This window comes from Argiope bruennichi, chromosome 9, assembly GCF_947563725.1.
Source record: "Argiope bruennichi chromosome 9, qqArgBrue1.1, whole genome shotgun sequence".
Lineage (NCBI taxonomy): Eukaryota > Metazoa > Arthropoda > Arachnida > Araneae > Araneidae > Argiope > Argiope bruennichi.
The window spans coordinates 73946333-73968862 of record NC_079159.1 but is presented as its reverse complement, the minus strand read 5'-3'; the positions used below and the strand labels follow the sequence as shown (position 1 = coordinate 73968862).

General features: G+C 25.8%; 1 protein-coding gene across 1 annotated transcript in view; it reads left to right on the top strand.

The window, feature by feature from the left end:
* Positions 1-22530, top strand: part of LOC129983602 (uncharacterized) — a 60211-nt gene continuing 37681 nt past the window's right edge. Inside the window, exon 1 of the mRNA XM_056093133.1 lies at positions 1-268. Within this exon, the coding sequence (XP_055949108.1) occupies positions 194-268 (75 nt within the window). The 5' untranslated portion in view covers positions 1-193. The remainder of the gene's footprint in view (positions 269-22530) is intronic.

Below are 22530 nucleotides of genomic sequence, written 5' to 3'. Positions count from 1 at the left end.
GCTAAGAGCGCGCGGAGATTTCCGTTTTCGAACACCTCTGGAATATATTCGCTTGAGTAAGCATACGAATGCGGGAATATTCAAACCAACGATTTGTTTATTTTTTACCGAAACACTTTCATTTGATCAGCAGACGATTTTTTTACAGTATAATTTAGCTTTCATTGAAAAGAAAAACTAATATATTTAAAAAATGGTTCACATGAGAAGTTGTAGTGGTTTTACAGACCTCAAGTCAGGAAGTATTATAGTCTGTCATTATGCTATGGTGAGTGATTATTCTTTTATTTTACTGATAAAAATAAGCTTTTTATGTTACTTAATTAAATATTCTGTAATTAGTATTTATAAGTAATTATCATCAAAAACTAATAAAGAAAAATTATGTAATTAGTACTGGACAACTTACAGCAATGAATTGTTAAAATATTCTTCCTATTTTTTTAAGTTAATTACAATTACATCTTCCATATCAAAAAAATAGATACAAATCGTTATTTCTTAAATATAAAATATGTCTTAACTTTAAAAATCCTAAAAATTAATGCTTAAGTTCCGAAATATAAAATCCATTGTAGAATTAATTAATTTTTATTAAGTTAATTTAATTCTTATGCATTAAGGTTTTCTGAGAGAAACCATTACTTTCTTTTTCAAAAACTTTCTCATTCAGAATTGTGAAATTTGTCTCCAATTTGTTTTAAGATTTTAAAAAAATAATATTGAATGTCTTATGAAGAAGCATTAATTTTTTTGCAATTAAAAAATCGTTTCTTATTTTTCTATTACTAACAAATAGAACAAGGCACTAATAGACACTTTTTAACAATGGAAACTAATTAGTAGTAGGTTTATTTTTAAAAAAAATATTAAAGTAATATAAATTTTTGGAGCGAATGTTTAAAAATTGCCGATTAAAAATTTATAGCAAATTAATTTCAGAGAAATATTTTAAACATAGTCTTTAATATTTTTTAAGTATTTAAAAATTGCGTAAATCCAGTTTCTTTTTTTAAAAACTGTCCTTTGTTTAAAATATATAGATAAATTTTTCTCATTATCCAAAATTATTAGATATAAACATTGTTAAATATTTATTAGTTTTAATTACTTGTTTAAAAATGTTGTAAGCTTAAAATTAAAAATCTTGAAGCAAAAATTAAATTAAAAATGTTTATATCCCGTATAATTAAAATTTTGAAACAGACATGAAATTTAAAAATATTGGTTTGTACTATCTTGTAAAAAATGTTTTAAAAAGTTGGTCTACTATAAAAATTTTATGAAAGAAATACCTCCACTGTTTAATATTTTACAATTTTTGAAAATACAACTGCAAAATTATACTAAAAAAGTAGTTTTATTTGTTCTCCCAAACTCATCTTAAAAAAATTTTTAGAATAAAATTTTTTTAATCTAATTAATTGTTTTAATTTAAATTAAATTAAAACAGTATGTATGAATAATTATTTATATCACTAAAGTTACAACCCTTATTCAGATTTATGTATAAATATTTAACTATTCAACAGGAAAATAAAGAAATAATCGAAAATAAGTTGCTCTTGAAATTTATTATATAAAAGATTAAGATTCAATGGTTTTTAGAACATGAAAATAAACAAAATGTAAAATGTATTTTCCATATCGTGTATGAAAAAAATAATTCTATGAAAAGAAAAAGCTTCGCTGATAAAAAAAAAAAAATGAAAATATTTTTTAAAAGGTGATTAGAAAAACACTTTATGAAATAAAAATTTCAAAAATAATATATTTTATAAAATAATAGCTTCAAATTTATAAAATAACAGTTTAAAAAAATAATAGTTTATATATTTGGTGAGTTCTCTCTAAAAAGCGGTATTCTTTCTTGAGTTTTCAAAATTTTAGGGCAGGTTTTGGGAGTACATATTTATATTTATAAACATGCTTTTAAAATATTTAAAAGGATGATACTTGATAAACCATTTTAATTTTTTTGCTCTTAATAAACCCTTTTGAATTTTTTTTTCCCAATTTTAGAATGCATTTTCATAGCAAAATATGTTTGGCATCGGAAATTTGTACATATCTTTTGATATTAAGCAATAAATTTTCAATACAATTCTCTGGTTTTATATACTAATTAATAAGAGAATATTACAAACTGTCCGTTGGCAATCGAAACTTAACTTTAAAATTTCATCCAAGATTTGTTCGAACTAAAGACTTTCATAAGTGAGCTCAACTCATATTGTTCTGTAGTTCCTCGGAGAATCATCGCATGTTTGTAATTACCGTAACTTTTAATTATACCAGCTATAAAAGAAAAAAAAAGATATGGTTCTGACTTTATTAGCTGTTAATGAAAATATTGGGGTGTGTTTCTTGCCTTACCGGCTATTAAAGAAAAAATTATGGTATTGGCAATTTCAGACAGATATTAACATTTGGAATCAAAATCAATAAATTTATTTGTTAAATATATTATTATGTTTATTACGACTGGTGTTTAATGAACAACAGCTATACGAAAATAATCAATAATGATGCTAGTCTCAGCTATGCTATCTGATGGTAGTCTGTGCAATGTTATAGACACGTCCTTCAAACTTCTATTTAACGATAGAGTGAGATGCGGGATCGTATTATTCAGAAATTTAAACACGTTAGTCTATTTTGCGAGTATCTTATGATAAATTTTCATTATCTCAGTCATCATAGTTATATTTCCAGTCCTTCTTGACAAAATGGTTTGAACTTTTGATGTATTTAATATTACGATTAAAACTTTGGAGCAGAAAAACAGTTACAATATTTCAGAGGCATCTTACAACCTAGATCTCATCCCAAGGGATTTCTAATTCTTTTTAAGCTTTTAAGAAATTAATAATAGCATTCGCTTTTGGAACCGGATAATTAAGTTTGGTTTTCGAAATAGTCCCACTTTAAAAGTGTGTGTGAAAAATAATTTAGTTAGTGTTGTTTTTAAAGCATGTTTTTTAATTAGAATTTTGATTTTTTTATTATTGTGGTAATTACATTTAGATTTAATTTCAGAATAAAAGCAATGCTAGAAACTTTTTATAGTTTGCCTATTTTTGAATATTCCTATAATATAATTGAAAGCATAAAATATATTATCTACTTTAACTGATAATTTATTTTTACAGCGAAATTATGTATATTTAAATAATAAATATTTTAAGTATATTAAATATACTAAGATTTATATCATAAATAAAAATTTATACTATAAATATTTTAAAAGCCATAGTAACAGAGAAAAAAATAAAAAAAGAGGATAATCTGCAAATTATAAAACGTATTCGGTAATATACACAGAAATTCATTGCTGAATGATTTTACCTACTATCCTTATACATTTTTTATGAACATGATTTGACTCAATAAGCAAATTATCGAATTAATAAAAACTTATCATTTCCCTTCTCAGATTAAAGCTTAAATGTTAGGTGAAGTCAAGCTAGGCATGCGCAGAGCGAAATGAACAGAACAGGCGAAAGGCTTTTAAAATATTGTGAGTCATTACAAACAAACTGGACCTAAAAGATTAAATTGAATTTTTGAAAGGCTAGTGCATAATAAAAACAAATTTAAATTGATTAGTGATTAATTAATAAATGCCACATTGTTCGAGCATGTGACTTAATCCTACAATTTTTTTGTCTTGAAATTGAGACATCAGATTTAAGAGAGAATATATAATTTTTGATAGATACTATGTGAAATATCTTCTTTGGGACTAAAAATATCAAAATACAGAATTTCGTTTGTTATCAACTTTCGAATATAGCATTTCTCTTTATTCGGTAGTTTTACTTGATTTTGAAAGTTTCCTCTAATATTATAGTTACTTTTAAGTCATTAAACTTAATTTTATTATATACTAAGTTATTTTAAATGAAATATATCTTTTACAGAATATCATTTTTTACTTTTAAAACTCGTTAAATTTGTACCTCAAAGGCAGTGATAGAAAAAGTCACAGATTTCAAAATTTTTCAACAGAATTTCAGATCATTTCACCTTTTAATAACATTAAGAAGTGAAATACGACAAAATAAAATAAAATTCATCAGCACATTTTTGAAGTGAGAATAAAATATTCCCCCGATTTTTTTAGCTGTAAGAAATAATAAAAAGATTTGATATAATTAAAATCTAAGCTTTGTTTTAAAAAAAATAGCTGTTAAGCTGTTTGTTAAAAATAACTATCATTAATTTTTAAGGAAACTCTTATTTTTATGAAGATAATTGAAAGAAGATATATTTAGACATAGTTTATTTTAATTATTATACAGTTAGGTAATAATTGAAGTTCAACAACCGTTTTCATAAAAGAGAAAAAAAATAAATACTGACTTTTTCCTTAATGCCATCTAATAATAAAATTTCTCTAAAAGCAGACGGAAGTCGATGTTCTGAAAACTTCACACACATAATGACGGAGAACTATTGATTTTAAAGGGAAAAAATACCAAATCTTTGACGTAAAAAGAAATATATGCACTTTAATATCTTAATTTCTTTAGGTGAGCCAAAATCACTATATACGATTTTTAATATATTATGTAAAATTTGAGGGAGTTAAAAAACTATAACATATAGAAAAGTTCCGAAATTTGATAAATCTTTGTTTTCTTGCTTTGAGATAAAAAAAAAAAAAAAAAACTTTTTTAATAAATAAATGCCAGTAAATTTGAATTTTGTCAATAAAATGCTTGACATCTACAATTTTCATTATGTATTTAAGTATTTAAAAGGCATTTGAAGCATAACATTCAGAAAACTTCAGTATAATTCAATAGATATATAATTCCAAATATAATGAATATTTTGAAACTTATTCATCCAGCTGTATGTCACATGAATGCATTTATATTGTCATAAGAAATAAAAAAGAATGATTTACATCAGTTTTAAAATGTAAATGTTATTATATTATATTATTTAAAATATAAAATAATAAATCATAAAAGAAAATTATTTTTTACTTAGTTTTAAAAATTTTAATTTCTTATAACATCACCAAAAATTATACAGATGTAAAAACATTTTTTTTTTTTTTTTTTTTTTTAATATTTAACCACTAATTTTCCCTAACGTTTAAGTAAATTTTTTTTAAAAAATCGATTTTTTTTTTCATTCAAAAAAAATTTGGGGTGATTCCCTGGTGCTTTTAATTTTAAAAAATCTTATTTACCCTGTCTTCTTGCAACTTTTGTATTGGCAAGGGTGCTGAACAAAGTTTTTTGAGGAAGCACATAAGTTTGGAGTGTATATAATTATATTACGTTATATATAGTAACATAGATGATTAGCATATTATTTTATAGGATTTGCTTATTTGGATTGCCATTGTATAAAATAATTTATAGAGCTATCTTTAATAAAATTTTGTCGCTCGCAGTAGGGATCAAAATTCTCATCACGACCACTTTTCTTTGGGCGTCCTCAAACGTTCTTGGTTACAAGGTCACTGTGCTGGGAAAAAGTCACTTCCGCGTCAAATATTTGCTCCATTTTTTTTTAACCTGTAGTTTCATTAATCATACAACAAGCAGTTTACGCATTACTTTTTTGTAAGAGCGCGTGTATTATTTCTATATTAAAATAGATTATAGATACTTATAATTTTAACTACATCATAATAAGACGTAGTTTTATAATAATATGTCATAAGACTATATAAAAACTACATCATAATAAGACGTAGTTTTATAATAAGATGCTATAAGACTATATAAAAACTACATCATAAGAGGAGGATACATACTGAAAAATTAGCCATTATGCTCCTCAGTAATGAATACTTTTTGCAATTTAAAATAAATAGGTGATTTTTTTTATCGGAATAAAATTAATTCATTCAGATTTAATCAATATTTTATTATTTTCAGAAAACTTTTAAATAAGAATGATAGTGCACTATTTTTGATTTCAAAAATTTTATTTCAATATTTAAATTATTTTTTTTATAAATAGTATCCATAAATGAATTTTGAAATATGTTTTGGTTTGGTTTGGTAAATAAGAATAATAGTGCACTATTTTTGATTTCCAAAAATTTTATTTCAATATTTAAATTATTTTTTTTATAAATAGTATCCATAAATGAATTTTGAAATATGTTTTGGTTTCTTTGACAACAAAAAAAAAGTATCTGATAGGATCAATATATATATATATATATCTTAAATTGGATTAAAAACAATATAAAACGGGGTTCAATAATCATTTCCCTTTAAGTAGCGTTTATTCTTTTTTTTATATAATTAAACAAATTTGTGCAACTGATGATGAAACATAATGGGCGAACTAGGTGATTGTCGAATTAGTAGATAAAGTTTTATTTATTTATTTTTTTGTTAAGTAATACATTTGTAATTTTAAAACTATTAAATAGGAGATAATTTTTAATTTTTAAACACTTTATCAATTTGTTCATTCTATTGGCAAAATGATGCCATTAAAATATCATTTAATTATTCATGGTTATTTCATGAAGACTGTTAAAAATCCTCGCATGAAAAAGAATCAACCAAAGCTAAACAAAAAATGAGATTTTTGGCTTGCCTGTCAGATTTTGTTTTGCAAAAATCAATGTTTATGTAGGAATGCCAGAATTGCATTTTCTTTAAAAAATTTTAATAAAATAATATCTATAAACTTTGTCTGTTTAAAATTAGTAATAATTAAAACCGATTTGTGAAATAATATTTCAATATATATATTAATATTGCATTTTTATTTATTAATACCGGGCTATTTCAACAGAGACACAAGACTGCTTTCTCAATTTAATTACATTTTAAGTTTAAAAACTTCACTTCATCATTTTTTAAAGGAACTTATAAGTGTTATTTAATATGCACAGTTTTAAATTTTCTCTATAAATCCAGTAAGAATTTTGTATTTAATGAATTTCAAAATCAACAAAAAAAGTCAAATGAAATAATTATATGAGTAAGGACGTAGACAGAAAATTAAGAGAATTCTTAACACAATGAACAGAACTATATAAGGCTTCTAAAATAATTGAATTTTTATCAAATTGCCTATTAAAAATATTGTACTGAAGATACCTTTAAGAAATAGTTAAATAAAATATTTATTGGAATTTTTAGTAATTATTAATCTTGGGAGAATCTTCTGGTCGCCAAAGGCGGCTAATGATAAAATAAAACGGCCGTTAATAGAAGAAAGAGATTGTGACCAGCTTTTGCTTTCAAGTTTCAGAGATATCTAAGAATAAATCAGATTCGATTCTTCTTTCAGTTTAAACAAAGAATAAAGGCTTACCACTTTCTACCAATATAGCATTTGAAAAGGTTCTTTTTATAGGAAACGCTTTTGTAGCAAAATATAAAGGCTGTTATTTTGTCGTCCTTAAACAAAGGGAGCGAAAAATGTTACACTTATTCAGCTTCACTTTACACACACACCAATTAAGTAATCATTAATTCTTGTATGTGCTTGATGTTTTAATTCTTTAAAAGCAAAGTACTGCATCAAAAGCTTCAGTTTTAAAATGTGTATGTTTTTGTGTAGCAATGTAAAGATAAAAATATAGTGTAAAGTTTTATAAAGAGTTTTTATAATAATTTCGCTTTATTATTATAATTATTATTTCACAAAATATTTCATATTTATTCAAAGTAGAGATTATGTTTATTTTTTTATGATAAATAATATATGCATCTGTTAATTTATAAAGTGGGTGACGTTAGAAAATAACCGGACTGTTTATGTCATAACAGAGCAATAAATAAGTCAATGGCAAATGATGCCTTGCAATATCACCCACCTCTCAACACCACATGTCGCCCCATTCATCTGCTAGTTTAATTGGAAATTATTCATTCATAAACGACACGTAAGGGGGAAAAAACTACCTAGGTTTTCAAAGGAAGCAGTTTACTAAAAGAAAATTCTTTTTATACTCGGGAAATGCTCGGTGAAACTGATTCGACAGATACCACTATACTCACATTATACAGTGCAAAGTTTACTTTCAATATAACTTTTTTATTAAATTATTTAATAGAGCTTCATATAGATAGAAAATTATAAAAATGCATACAGAAGCGAACAGAATGATAAAAGGTTTCTAAAATACTATAAGTTGCATGTCCATCAAAATTTGACATTACAAAAAAATTTATTTTAATTTTTAGCAAATATTAATTCCGCCCAAACAAATTGGCAAAAAAGGCAGTTAATAACATATAGCATAACACATAGTTTGTAAAAAATAATATAAAAGGCAGAATAATCTAAAAAGTATTTTTTTTTAATATATTCGAAACCTGTTCATAAATAAAAGTTCAAATAAGTTCTGGATTTTCGAAATATATACAAAAGAAATTGGAAAACGAATATATGAAATCAACTTAAATTAAGATATGATTTATATAACAAAGTACTATTTAATTTTAATTGTTAATTGCAATTAATAATTTTACAATTTTCATATAATAACCGTTGGAATTTATTTCTGTTGAATGAGAGTAAATGCCATGCACGTGTTAATACAATGTTAAAAATATTAAAATGCTGTATTCCGTAACTAAAATCAATATAAAATCGTATATAAATTACTTCTGTGTTAGTAAAAAATTATTTTTTAACGAATATTTATTTAGAACATTTTAACAAAGAAGTTCTTTTTGTTATGTTTCATAAAATAAAGAATTGTTTACCAAATTTTGTTATTATTAAAATATTCGAATGATTTAGCATTTCAAAAAAAAAAAAAAAATTCGTAGTAGTTCTACACAAAAATTATTTAAGCCAATAAAATTGTGTATGTCGCTGAAAGAAACTTAATAATAACTGTAGTATAAGTAGGTGTAATAACTGAAATTGGGTAAAAAAAATATTAAGTATGAATTAAGTTGTAAAAAACAAGAATATAAACATTCCTAACTCTTAATTTTTTTTGCTTCATAGAATTATGAAACAAAATCATAAATATTTTTTTGCAATCATATCTGTAATTTTGCAAAAATAAAATAGATAGCGATATTTAAACTAACATTGAAAGCAATTATTAATATATTTGTTGTAAATTCATGGTAAATATACATTTTTGTTAATTGTGGACACGTAATTTTTTTTGTTAAAAATAACATTTTATTATTTTTAATATACTTAATTATTAATAATATTCTTTTTAGAGGCTTTTACTGACAGTATGAAATTAATTTAAGTGCCAATAATTCAGCTACTAAAAAATATAGATAAAAATCGAGTTATATCTATTTGTTGAAATTTCTTTTATAGACATTTTCTATGGCTGTTTTTTTTTCTGAAAAATTTCAATCCTCAATGACATTTAATCTATCTATACTTATAATAAAGCTCAATGTGTGTGTGTGTGTGTGTTGGCGCTCTACAGGCCAGACCGTTTGACATACAGCTACCAAATTTGGTACATGTATACCTTGGAGGTTGGGAATGTGCACCTGGGGTTTCTTTTTTCGAATTTTTAATTAGAATTTTAATTATTAATTAAAAACTAACTTTCCCGCCAAAAAAATCTTGCATTTTCCCCACCGCCAACTTTTCCGCCAAAAAAATCTTCCATTATCCCCAGCGCCAAACGAGAAAGGCTTCAGTTTTTTTTTTCTCCCAACAGTAATGAGGCTAGGGTTAAAATTTTTCGGCGGATTATTTCAATCGGTTCTGTTTATTTTCTTAATGTTTGATGCATTTAAAATTAAACATTGTTAATGAATCAATCTTTCAGATTCATTCTGAAGTACTTTTGAATTAAAATAAAACAGAATAAAGGAAATTAAAAATTTCTAATCCGCATAGCGTTACCCCAACTGGCGTAGAAAAAAAAATCCCGTATTTGCGTTACGTAACCGGCGAAGAAAATTCACGCATGCGCATTCTGTTCTGATTGTTGCCATGACAACGTTATCAATGAATGATTTAAATTATTTTTGGGTTCGTTGCATGCTTTTGTAAGTAAATTGTATTTATGTTAGTTATATATTTTTTGTATATGCTTATAGTTTTAAGTACATCGTTTTTTAAGTAGTTTTTTTAAAACCTGTTTTCAACCGTTTATTTTAAACGATTCGTTTTATTTTCTTAGTGTTTGATGCATTCAAATTTAAACATTGTTAATTAATCGATCTGCTCATAATGAATCTAAGAAAATTTTGTTGACCAACTCTTGAGATATTACATAAATTTAAAAAGATATTCTTTAGTGCCCATAAAATTTAAACGCTGAGTGACTCTATTTTCAGTAATCAGATTATAAAAAAATGCTTTGTTTCAGTAAAAAATATTATTATATTAATTGAAGATAAATTCTTTCCACTTTAATTTAAAGCATAAATTCTACCGTTTTCAACCGTTTATTTTAAGCGATTCGTTTTATTTTCTTAGTGTTTGATGCATTTAAATTTAAACATTGTTAATTAATCGATCTGCTCATAATGAATCTAAGAAAATTTTCTTGACCAACTCTTGAGATATTACATAAATTTAAAAAGATATTCTTTAGTGCCCATAAAGTTTAAACGCTGAGTGACTCTATTTTCAGTAATCAGATTATAAAAAAAATGCTTTGTTTCAGTAAAAAATATTATTATATTAATTGAAGATAAATTCTTTCCACTTTAATTTAAAGCATAAATTCTACGGGTGCTAACAGAAAATGAGAGAGATACATATTACGTTATGACTGAAGGCCTTTATAATATTATGAATGAATTATATGATAATCAAAATTTGAAGTTTTAAAATATTTTGATGAAGAAGCTATTAAAGTAGAAATTGCATAAAATATTTAATTATTAAAATTTTAACGAACATTAAGATTGGCGAACCGGCTGGTCGCCAAAGGCGGCTAGTACTTATAATAAAGCTCAATGTGTGTGTGTGTGTGTGTGTGTGTGTGTGTTGGCGCTCTACAGGCCAGACCGTTAAACCTACAGCTACCAAATTTGGTACATGTATACCTTGGAGGTTGGGAATGTGCACCTGGGGTTCCTTTTTTCGAATTTTTAATTAGAATTTTAATTATTAATTAAAAACTAACTTTCCAGCCAAAAAAATCTTCCATTTTCCCCACCGCCAACTTTTCCGCCAAAAAAATCTTCCATTTTCCCCACCACCAAATGAGTAAGGCTTCAGTTTTTTTTTTCTCCCAACAGTAATGAAGCTAGGGTTAATATTTTTCGGCGGATTATTTAAACGATTCTGTTTATTTTCTTAATGTTTGATGCATTTAAAATTAAACATTGTTAATTAATCGATCTTTCAGATTCATTCTGAAGTACTTTTGAATTAAAATCAAACAGAATAAAGGAAATTAAAAATTTCTAATCCGCATAGCGTTATCCCAACTGACGTAGAACAAATCACGTATTTGCATTACGTAACTGGCGTTGAAAATTCACGCATGCGCATTGGTTCTGAATTCCGCATTCTGTTGACAATTATTATCAACAGATGCGGACTGGATTTAAATTATTTTTAGGTTCGTTGTATGCTTTTGTAATTAAAATGTATTTATGTTAGTTATATATTTTTTGTATATGCTTATAGTTTTAAGTACATCGTTTTTTGAGTAGTTTTTTTAAAACCTGTTTTCAACCGTTTATTTTAAACGATTCGTTTTATTTTCTTAGTGTTTGATGCATTTAAAATTAAACATTGTTAATGAATCAATCTGTTCATGATGAATCTAAGAAAATTTTGTTGACAAATTCTTGAGATATTACATAAATTAAAAATGATATTCTTTAGTGCCCATAAAGTTTAAACACTGAGTGACTCTATTTTCAGTAATCAGATTATAAAAAAAAGGCTTTGTTTCAGTAAAAAATATTATTATATTAATTGAAGATTAATTGTTTCCACTTTAATTTAAAGCATAAATTCTACGGGTGCTAACAGAAAATTAGAGAGATACATATTACGTTATAACTGAAGGCCTTTATAATATTATGAATGAATTATACGACAATCAAAATTTGAAGTTTTAAAATATTTTGATGAAGAAGCTATTAAAGTAGGAATTGCATAAAATATTTAATTATTAAAATTTTAACGAACATTAAGATTGGCGAACCGGCTGGTCGCCAAAGGCGGCTAGTATCTGATAAACTAAGATTTCATTTATTTTTATCAAACAAAGAGACATCAATTTTTTTTATTTAATAGTTCTATTTATATTTTAAATCTGGAGAATTGAATCTCGATCAATTTCTCTTTAAATAATACTTTTGAGAAGGAAGCATTTCGAAATAAGAGCATTTTGTTTTTTTGTTTTTTCAAGTTATTTTTCTCGTGAGTTCTTTTTTTAAAAGTCAGAAATGATTAAGAACGAACGCGTTTATGTTTCTTCCGCGTTTAGCACTGCTAAGAAAAACTCTACTCCAAAAAGATCTTAGCGTGTCTTGATAGTAGATGCATTTGCAAAGCGGGAAAAATAATCACGATCGTTTAAAAGAAATTTTTTAAAAAGTTCAAAAGTACACAAAAAAGCAAGTGAAGCGTTTTACTTAAACATGCTATTTTTTCATTTGTACGTGTTTTTTTTTTTTTTACTTTAACCCATTTTCAAGCATTTTACTAGGTTTTTTACCGGAAAATTTTAGCGTGAATGCTACTAATAGAGATGTTTTGCTGGAAATATAGCTTTCGAGTGGATAATTAAATGTTTAATTAATTATTTCCAAGATAAATGTTCTCAGGATAGTTAATTAAGTACTCTCAACGCCAGAAGTTAATGATTATGAAAAAGAAAATTTGTTTTGTATACGATTGGTTTTGCGAAATATTGATATTCTTAATTACATAGCTCAATAACATAGACAATTATTATATTGCTGTAGTATTCTAGTACATCCATTCTAATTGTAGCTCAATAATTTAACTATATATCATCAAACAAATAAAAATTGATGATCTAAAGAATTATATTTTTAAATTGCTTGAATCAGTAAACTTGCTACTAAAAAAATTATGAAGCTTAAAATTTTAAAACATTTCTCCAGTGCTATTAATCCTATTTAGTAAAACAGTCTGGATAAAGTAATATTTCAAAAGAAAATAGTTCCTAACTTCTACGGTTGAAACTTAAAAGATTATAAAGTGTTGAATATCATTATTAGGTAGATTCCTTATAAGAAAACTACAGATTGCAATGATTCTCATGACAAGACTTGAGATAATTTCTGCAACTCTTCACCGATTATGGCCCTTAGAACCCTTCGTTCAAAACTTCACACACACACACACACACACACACACACACACACACACACACAACTATGCATACAATGCTTTGGTTATCTTATTGATAAGTCAATTTTATTTGGATTTTAAACGACTTCGAATATGTTGTAAGAAATATAAAAAGCTCTGTTGAATTTGTAGATGGTCCGTCTAACTCAGAGACAATGAAAATGGTGGGGTGAGGTGGGAATTTTCATTTTGCTATAACTTCCTTAATATTAAAGATAGAAAAATAAATCAAATTAGCTCCTCATTGAAGGAACAACTTTTATATTGGCAGTTTTTCGATAGCTGCAATTGCTTCAAAGTTAGAGGCTTAACAGTGATTTTCAACTCTAATTTTGACTGTTTCTAACCTCAACAGTTTGTTTTGTTAGTTTTGAAAAAAAAATGAAATAAAGCTTCTACCTTTATTTCATTTCCATATCTTGAAGTTGTTTAAGTGCAAATGGACAAAAAATTAAAAATGTGAATAAAATTAATTAAACTAAAATAAAAGTAGAGAAAGATTTAATGTCAACTTTATATAAAAATGATCAGCTTAAAAAATTTCCATGAGCTGCGTGTTTTTTTTTTAGTTCTTTTGAGCTTATTTTTTTAAATGATCCTCAATTATTCCGGAGCTTTTGTTAATTTCATGGTCCTTTGGTTTGATATATATCGCGTTACTCAGAGTATATTGCATTAAAAATAATGTAATAATAAAAGACAACTGTTATGACTTTAATTCAAGTATAGGTACTTTTATTAGCCGACTGACAGCGATTAATCGCCAAAAAACGATCGGCAAAAATATGATGTTAGTCTATTGAGTGTGTTCGCCAATGATATGCGGTAAAGGCCAAAATTTAACACTGACATGCAGTAAATACAAAAGTACCGAAGTATATTAAAAAGAAGAAGAAGAAGAAAAGAACTGATGATAAATTTCTCTCTACTCATATTAATAATTACATTCAAAATATTTCAATGCCGAACAGATAACATCTTGATTCTAATATTAATTAAGAAAAGCAGACGAGTTTTCTTCCAATATAAATGAAAAATCAAACGATAAATTCATATTTTCCCACATAAAATGTTATTGTTTGCATTTAATTGAACGTGCTAATATCTGAATAGCTTAAGTTAAAATGTTATTGTTTGAATAGTTAGTTTCTTCAGATCCATATAAAATGCTGTGATAAACTTTCAGCTCTTGCCGACTAATACAAGCTTTGGTCACTTGTTAAAAACTTCGAAAATTTTCAATAATATAAAATACTAAGCAAGTCTAGATTTGTAAATTATTTTTTAATTATTACTTGACTTATTTTATTTAACTTGACTTATTTTATGTTTGTAAAAATGGAATTTTATTATCAATTTTTCACTCACTTCTTGATGGGCTGAAGTTTTGAAATTTTGTACACTAGTGTATTTTCGATGACAATTATCAGTATTTTCTGAATTTAATTATCATTTGATTGATTAAATGAATGATATTTTGATTTCATATAAGTGGCACCATCTCTCTATAAATTTGAGAGAAAATTCATAATAAGACTCCGTAATATTTATAATGATGAATTTCAAATTAACAATTAAAAATTAGTAATAAATAGAATAGAAAAATCTAATTTTAGTGCATTAATAAAAATGACTTCTTAAAAGCTTTTTAAAATTATCGTTTAAAATTTCAAGAGCTATTTACATAACGTTACAGGCTGAAAAATGATAGAAATAAGTAACGATTCTCATATGATGAAAGAATGCTACTTTCCACATTTCCTTATGAAATTCGTATAATTCTTACAGGAACAATGAAATTTCTATAGGAAAATTCGCCAGAGATTAGGATGTGAGTCTTAGCGAATCATCTAAATTTTTATTACTCGAATAACATTAATTCATATTCATTTGTTTTTCAAAGTATTCTGTAGAATTTCAAAGCTGCATTAGCTCTTTGTACAAAGTTAACACTTTTGTTTAAGATAAATTGTTTGCTTTTAAAATAAATTTCATACGTGACAACAATGAGCATTGGAATTCTTCTGTAAATCAGTATATAATTAAATAATTTTTTTAAAAAATTTAAATATTTATTTTGAAATTTAGTGGCAGCGACCTCAAGTATAGCGGACAAGTCAGCCCCTAAGGCCAAAGCGTGATTTTATTGGCGAATGAGGCCTTTTATATACCAGACGTTTTTCTTAATTGTTTTTTAATCTTTTTTTGAGTATCAACATAAAAGTTAATCCTTATTCAGCTTTCGCAAATGCAGTAACAATATTCTTTTCTTCTTATTTTACTTCTCATAACTGCTCATTGTGCATGGTGTATCATCAAAGGTCAAGCAAGTTTCAAAAATACTCAAAAGCCAATTACTATCTAAGCTCAGTTCATGTCTAAATACTGAAATATCTTGTGGCGAAAAAGGCCATTAAAATATTTCCACGATCTTGCATCTCTTCATCCTATTTAGTGCATGCCTTTTTTCCTTTTTTTTTTCTTTTTCAAAAACGTATCTGCTTTAACTGCAACCATTATCACAGTTTAAGTGCTAACTTATTTTCTTCTTGAAAACTGAGCTAAAGTTGTTTAAAAAGTTATATTGCATAGAATATATGATACTTTTCATAAACTTTGTGAAAAATTAACTATACAAATATTTAAATGATGCTACTGTTTTTAAGGAAGTTATGAGATTAAGATTTGACGCATCTATGAAAAATCTTCTATATTTATATTTATTATGCCTGTTTAATTTCGATAAATAATAGCGTTTTTATAATGATAAATTAAAGATTAAGTACTAAAAAGTGGAAAGTGGTTTTGTGGTTTAAAAAATAAATTTTGGATCATGTTTAAATTACAGGTGATGTTTTATTTATATCAATATAACACCTTCTTTTTTAACTTACAGCCGTACGCATTTATGATCATTAAAAAAAAATTCAAAATTAAGCGTAATTTCAAGCTGTATTTTGGTTTACAGTTCGTACAATAAAATACATACTATTTATTTTTTAATTATGACCTATCTATATACGTATGCAATTATACGTATATAGATTCATTTTTGTAAATTGTATACAATTTTTATAATCTGTTTGAATTAAAATGATAATCAAAAAATAAATATATAAATCCTACTTACGGCATATTTACTGGACTGAACTTTGGTCATAAATCGAGGAAAACCTTCATTTTATAAGCATTGCCATACTGGTAAAATGGAATAAATTTCATTAGTATATTTTAATATTAAATTAAAACGAATTAAATTGATTGTTAATCGTAGAAAAACTTTCGGACGGATTCTAATAAAATTTGCCTAGTTTTGTAGCAAGCTACCACAGGAAAAATCCTTCCTAATTTTTTTTTGTTTGATACATTGGTTCTTTTAGTCACAAAGCTAAAAATTCAAGTTTCAAATAAAATATAAGTGAAATTATTATTAATTCACTATATTTGTGGGGGTAAGGGGGGAGGTGGCTGGAGTTGTTATTTTTGTATTAGGAGAAGCTCTTAGGTAAAGAATGAATTTCTCCGAAAAATACAGAACACATTTAGAATCAGGCAATATTTTAAGAAACTTAATCAAATGTTCAAATTTGACATAAAACTGGATTTCTTAAATAGTCTTTATTAGTAGCCGCCTTTTATGAAAAAATTGTTATAAAATCATAATTGTTTTATTTATGATTTTAAAATTATTTTTTTCATCAAGTTTTATGTTCACCAGTTTTATGTTCAAATTTGACATAAAACTGGATTTCTTAAATAGTCTTTATTAATAGCCGCCTTTTATGAAAAAATTGTTATAAAATCGTAATTGTTTTATTTATGATTTTAAAATTATTTTTTTCATCAAGAATATACTGGAAAGATAAAAAAAAAAAGAGTTTTTATTTAAGAAAATAATAAAAAAATATTAAGAAGATAATTTCTAATTTTTTTTCTAAATAATTTCTCCTAATTTCTATAATTAAGAGTGGAAAATTGAAAGGAAATTTGTCAAAAGTTTCTTGAAAATTATGCAACGCCATAACATTTTGGATCAGAAATCATAACAATATTAAGTTCTAATGTTGTCTAAAAATGTAATAAATGCGCCAATTAAGAAATAAAACATTAAGAAAGGCATTTATAATTTCTATTCAATATATGAAATAACTCTTTTAGTCTCAACCTGCTATTTACCTACCATATTAACCAATCAATATTCGGGTATACAACTAGGAAAGCCAGGAATATTCTAGACGAACAAACTTATTACCAAGAGTAGATAGCATTGTATAAAGTTTGTTTTCCTTTCATTTAAGAATTTTCATCGTTCAACGAAAAAAAAATATAATAATAACAGTAATAAATCAAACTGGAAATGAATAGCAAACTCTGGATCAAAAACTGGAGGAAAAAATTGTCTTAAAGAAATCTTTTCTCTTTTTTTTAAACATAGTATTAAGGTCATAACTGTCTTCTTCTTTCAAAGTTTTCTCAATAATATGGTGGAAAAATTTGGAGAAACAGTACAGCTCAGGTGTAATCTTCGTCACCCGAATATGATTCATAATTGCGAGGATCATACCAAAACGGTCTTCGTTTAGCTTCAAATCGAGACTTAAACTGTCTAAACTATAGTCAAATCAAATTAAATACAGACAGTAATTATTAAAATTTAATAATAATTATTTATATCACTAAGGAATTATTTCTAAGAATAAATAGCATTTATTTTGCAAGCTCATATTTCTTTCCGCATTCGAATCTCTCCCAAGATTGCTCCGATAACCCATTTAAATCCTAATGACCTTCAAGGACAATACCACATTCAAAATATATTTTGAACTGGGCGAGAAAAAAAAATTAAATATATAAGGGCGTTTCCTTGAAGGGAATCCTGTCACATCAAATCCCTCATTATCTTGCGAAGCGGTCATCTTTAGGTATAATGAATTTAAAATATCATTAATGCTTCTGTCTTTCAATACCTGTTGCTATATTCAGCCAACCCGTTGAGAGAGATTAACATTAAAATATGTCCATTGATATTCCAAGGGAGGAACAGGTTTTCTAGCGAGAGATACAATTTGATCTGCACTTCTCACCCTACTATGTGGCAGGTCAGCTGTCTACTAATTCTCGGTTCCTTTTTTTTGTTCTATTATGTCATTATGGGCTAAAGACAACTAAATTGAACGCCAGATCGTGAGATTGGCATTGAAAAAAACCGCTTTTTCCTTGTTGGTTGGTTGTTTTTAATGCCATGCTTTGACAGCACGTAACAAAAGATAAACAAATACATATTTTGTGCTGCTGAGGAATTAGTAGAGTTAAAAAGATCCAGGAAGTCATTTATATCTTAAGTAAGTTGAAGGGTTAAGTTTTAGATCCACTGTGAGCTTCAATATATAAAGAAACATGTTTATATCTTCATTAAGGGGATGCTTCATATGGAAAATTAATCTACTGACATTACAATAATTTGAAGGATCAGTGCCATAAGTTTTGTAAAATTTGTTGAAAGTCATGCTTAAAACTTCAATATTTTGTGTACTTAAAGAATTCGACTAGGTTCGGAGTAGATTTTTCTGATAAACAAATATTTTAATGTTTTGATTTTTTTTATTAATATAAGGATAAAATGAGTAATAAATGTGAAATTATCTAAATATATATATATATATATATATAGCTTTTGAAAAAAAAGCATATTTTGAAATTTTAGTATTTATTTACAAAAACTAGGATTGTTCTAAAGAAACAAAAAAGTGTTACAATTTTTTTATTTTTCTTTGTAACATTACATGTGTAATCAAATTAGTAAAAATATCAAGTTAATATTAGCAAAAAGAATAAATATAGAATCAAAAAGGAAGAAATTACGAATCCGGCTTGAAGACTTTCTCAAGGGTCACTCTCAAGCAGGGATTCAAACAAGGGATTTTTTCTGTGAAGGGTCTGACTTTGTCCAACAACTTAGCATTTTTACTAATTTGGTTAAGTTCATCTGTGTTTTAGTAGTAGCAGCATTAGTGTTCTCTAAATAGAATTATATCTTTTTTAGTTTGATTCAGAAATAATTTTTAATTTTTTTAGTTTGTTTTCAGAAATAGATTTTAATTTTAATTGAAATTTCATAATGCATATATTTTTTATTTATTACATATGTAACATGTCGTAGACTGTAACTGACTATTATCTAAGAATTACATTCAAAAACAAAATATGAAATTATCTATGACATTTTAGAATTTTTTCAACAATATTTACATTAAATCATAAATCTACTTTTAGAGCATAAATCCACTTTTAGAACATCAAATCCGTTGTTCATTACGTTCTGCATAACATAAATAGCATTATTTATAAATTTCATAAAGATATCTTGATTATTTTTTGAGATATGACGATACTCGTACAGTAGAATTATGAAAAATTCGTTCTTCAGAAAATGCGTTAATAATGTTTAAATGCTTATAAACGAATATTACTTACAAATCAATGCTATAAATTGGCTTCTAATTGACATAGAGATAAAATAGGGATATCACTGCAGACAGAAACGCGCCTACTTTTTGAAACTGCAAAAAATAAAAATGCAAATTTTTATCCAAATTCAGATTTTCAACCTAGTCTGGTAGTTGAAATTATCAGACTTTTTGAATCTCTATTAAATAAAATAATATAAAAGCTATATTAAAGTATAACTTTGCTCTGTACTAATGTGAAGATATAAATATTTACATGAATACATAAATTAATTATCTGGATTATGTAATATTTAAGTGAATACATTTATGGGAGTAAAAAATGATGATTTTATATTTCAATGCTTCGACCATACTGGTAGATTAGATTCACTTTTCAATTGTATTTATGAAATTCGTCATTAAAAAATTATTCCCCGCTTATATAAACACTTTTTTTATCCTTATATTTATCATTTCTGTATAATATATTAAAATAAAGATTTTAAATCTTTACGAGTAACGAAAATTTAAAAAAAAAAATCGAAAATTGAGTCTACAAAATAATTCTCTTTATATCTGTTAATTGGAAATGCCCATTTCCAGTTTAAATTACGCATTAATATTGCGAATTTTATATTAGAAGGGACTGAAAAGTGAAAGTGTAAAAATAAATTTTCCCCCATAGACTCATAACAGAATACTTCTTTATTGTTGAATAAAACATGTTCTATACTTTTGAATGAAATACTTTATCAAAAATTGAGAAAATGAATTTGAATGGTTTTATAGAATGGCAAAGTAAAAATTATAATTATTCAAAAAAAAATCATTACATAAAAATTAGCTTTAGCTTTAATATTATTCATAAAATGGTTCATTTTAATTTCTTGATTCCAACTGGAATCCTTTAAAAAATACATGCCTTTGATTTTAAATTGAAAAGAAACGAAAATGTAGTTTGAAATTTTTATCAAATAAATATATTGCAGATGGTGAGAGTTGATATACGTTTTCATATGCATGTTGTTTTAATTAACAGCGAAACATAAATCAACCTATATAATCCAAATAATTTTCTAAAATGGAATTGTATTCTAAACCGGTTTATAAAATCTTAATTATTGTATTTTGAGATATTTTGAATATCCTCATGCAAGTCAATAATTACTAATTAACCGTGTTAGATGAATTCAGAAATTTAAATGCATTGTATTAGCTTTTCATATCCAGTTGCTATAGATTTTTTTCCAATTGTTTAAAGATCTCAAAACCTTGTTTAAACCACTCTTATCGGCTAACTGTAAATTATAAGATTTTTACGAGACATTTCTTATAAATTCGAATTTAAAAGAGAAGTAAATATAGAATATTCTCAGTTGCATATCTGTATTCTCTTTTGAACTGGAGATAAAAAGAAAGAAAGAAAAAGTCTAAAATTATCGAAAGTTCCCTTTTATCTTTCTTTCCTTTATATAATTCAATGGAAAGGCTTTCAAAACCGTGAAATAGCCGTAGACAAGATTTCGGAAAGTGAATTTGAATTCGTTAGGCGGCGAACCGAAACGTAAAAAAAAAATCCGATGCGATTGTTTCATTTACGGACGCGCGCATTTTCTTGAAAGAACAGGAAGACAATACCTGACTTTCCTTAGCGTAGACACACCTATATAGTTTTACAGGGAAATGAATGATCGCTATTGCTAAACAGGTAGTAGGCATTAATTTGACAACGCAGCAAGACTGATTGGTGACAATCATTCTTGTAAATAATACTTTGTTTCGTAATGGTGTGAAGACACAGCAAATGAAATCTAGCATTAAGACAGAGAATTCTTACGAAATTAGGTTCTTCATTTGTTTTTTCGGCCACAACTAAGGATTAAATTTAATTGGTAAATGACGGAGCAATAGCAATGCTTTGTTTTGAATATTTCAAAATTCTAAATGTTGGTCACACACCGTGTTTATTATTTTATTGAGATTTCATAAAACTTCCTCAACAATGACTATGAATATTATTTGTTTTTCTTGACTTCATCATTTTTTTTATTTTTAATGTTTTTGTGCCTATTTGGATAAAAATTCTAAAGAGTGCAAGAATCAGTGGATATTGTAAGTGATATGATTAGAAACACTTATGATTCATAAAAACATAATCAATTTTCTTAAAAATTAATTACTTAAATTATACAGAATGTCTCCTCTAATCTTGTTCAAAGACTACTTTTTAAACTTTTAGTAACTGGGATAGACTACCAATTGAAATAATGCTTTAAATGGAGTAAAATATTACACTTTGTATGTTTGAGTCAATATATGCAGAGCTAAAAAACTACGAAGTTTAAATTTTTAAACAATCCTCTTTTTCTATCAGTCATATTTAATAAAATATTATTGACACATTAAAATTTTAAAGATATCAGAAATTTAAAAATCTACTGTTCTGTGATCAAAACATTAAAAATAAGTTGAGAAGTTTTGAATATCATTATTTTAAGTGATTTTATACTATTTAAACGGCCTCTTGAAAAAGATCCGCTAGTCAATAAACTGTAGTTACTCGAGGCCGCCATTGATTGACCTAAAATGATGAACTTTTGCACTTTATTCTGCGATAACTTAATTAAATACTATTGCTCAAAAGGAAAGTTTCACACTCTTTCAAAATTAAAAAAAAAAGTATTTTTAATGTTATTTATTTAACAGTCATGTAAATTTTTCCTAAATTTTAGCAGTTTTTAAAAAGATATTTCTTTGTTTAATTTTTAGCATTAGATTACATTATTGCTCGAAATTTCATCCA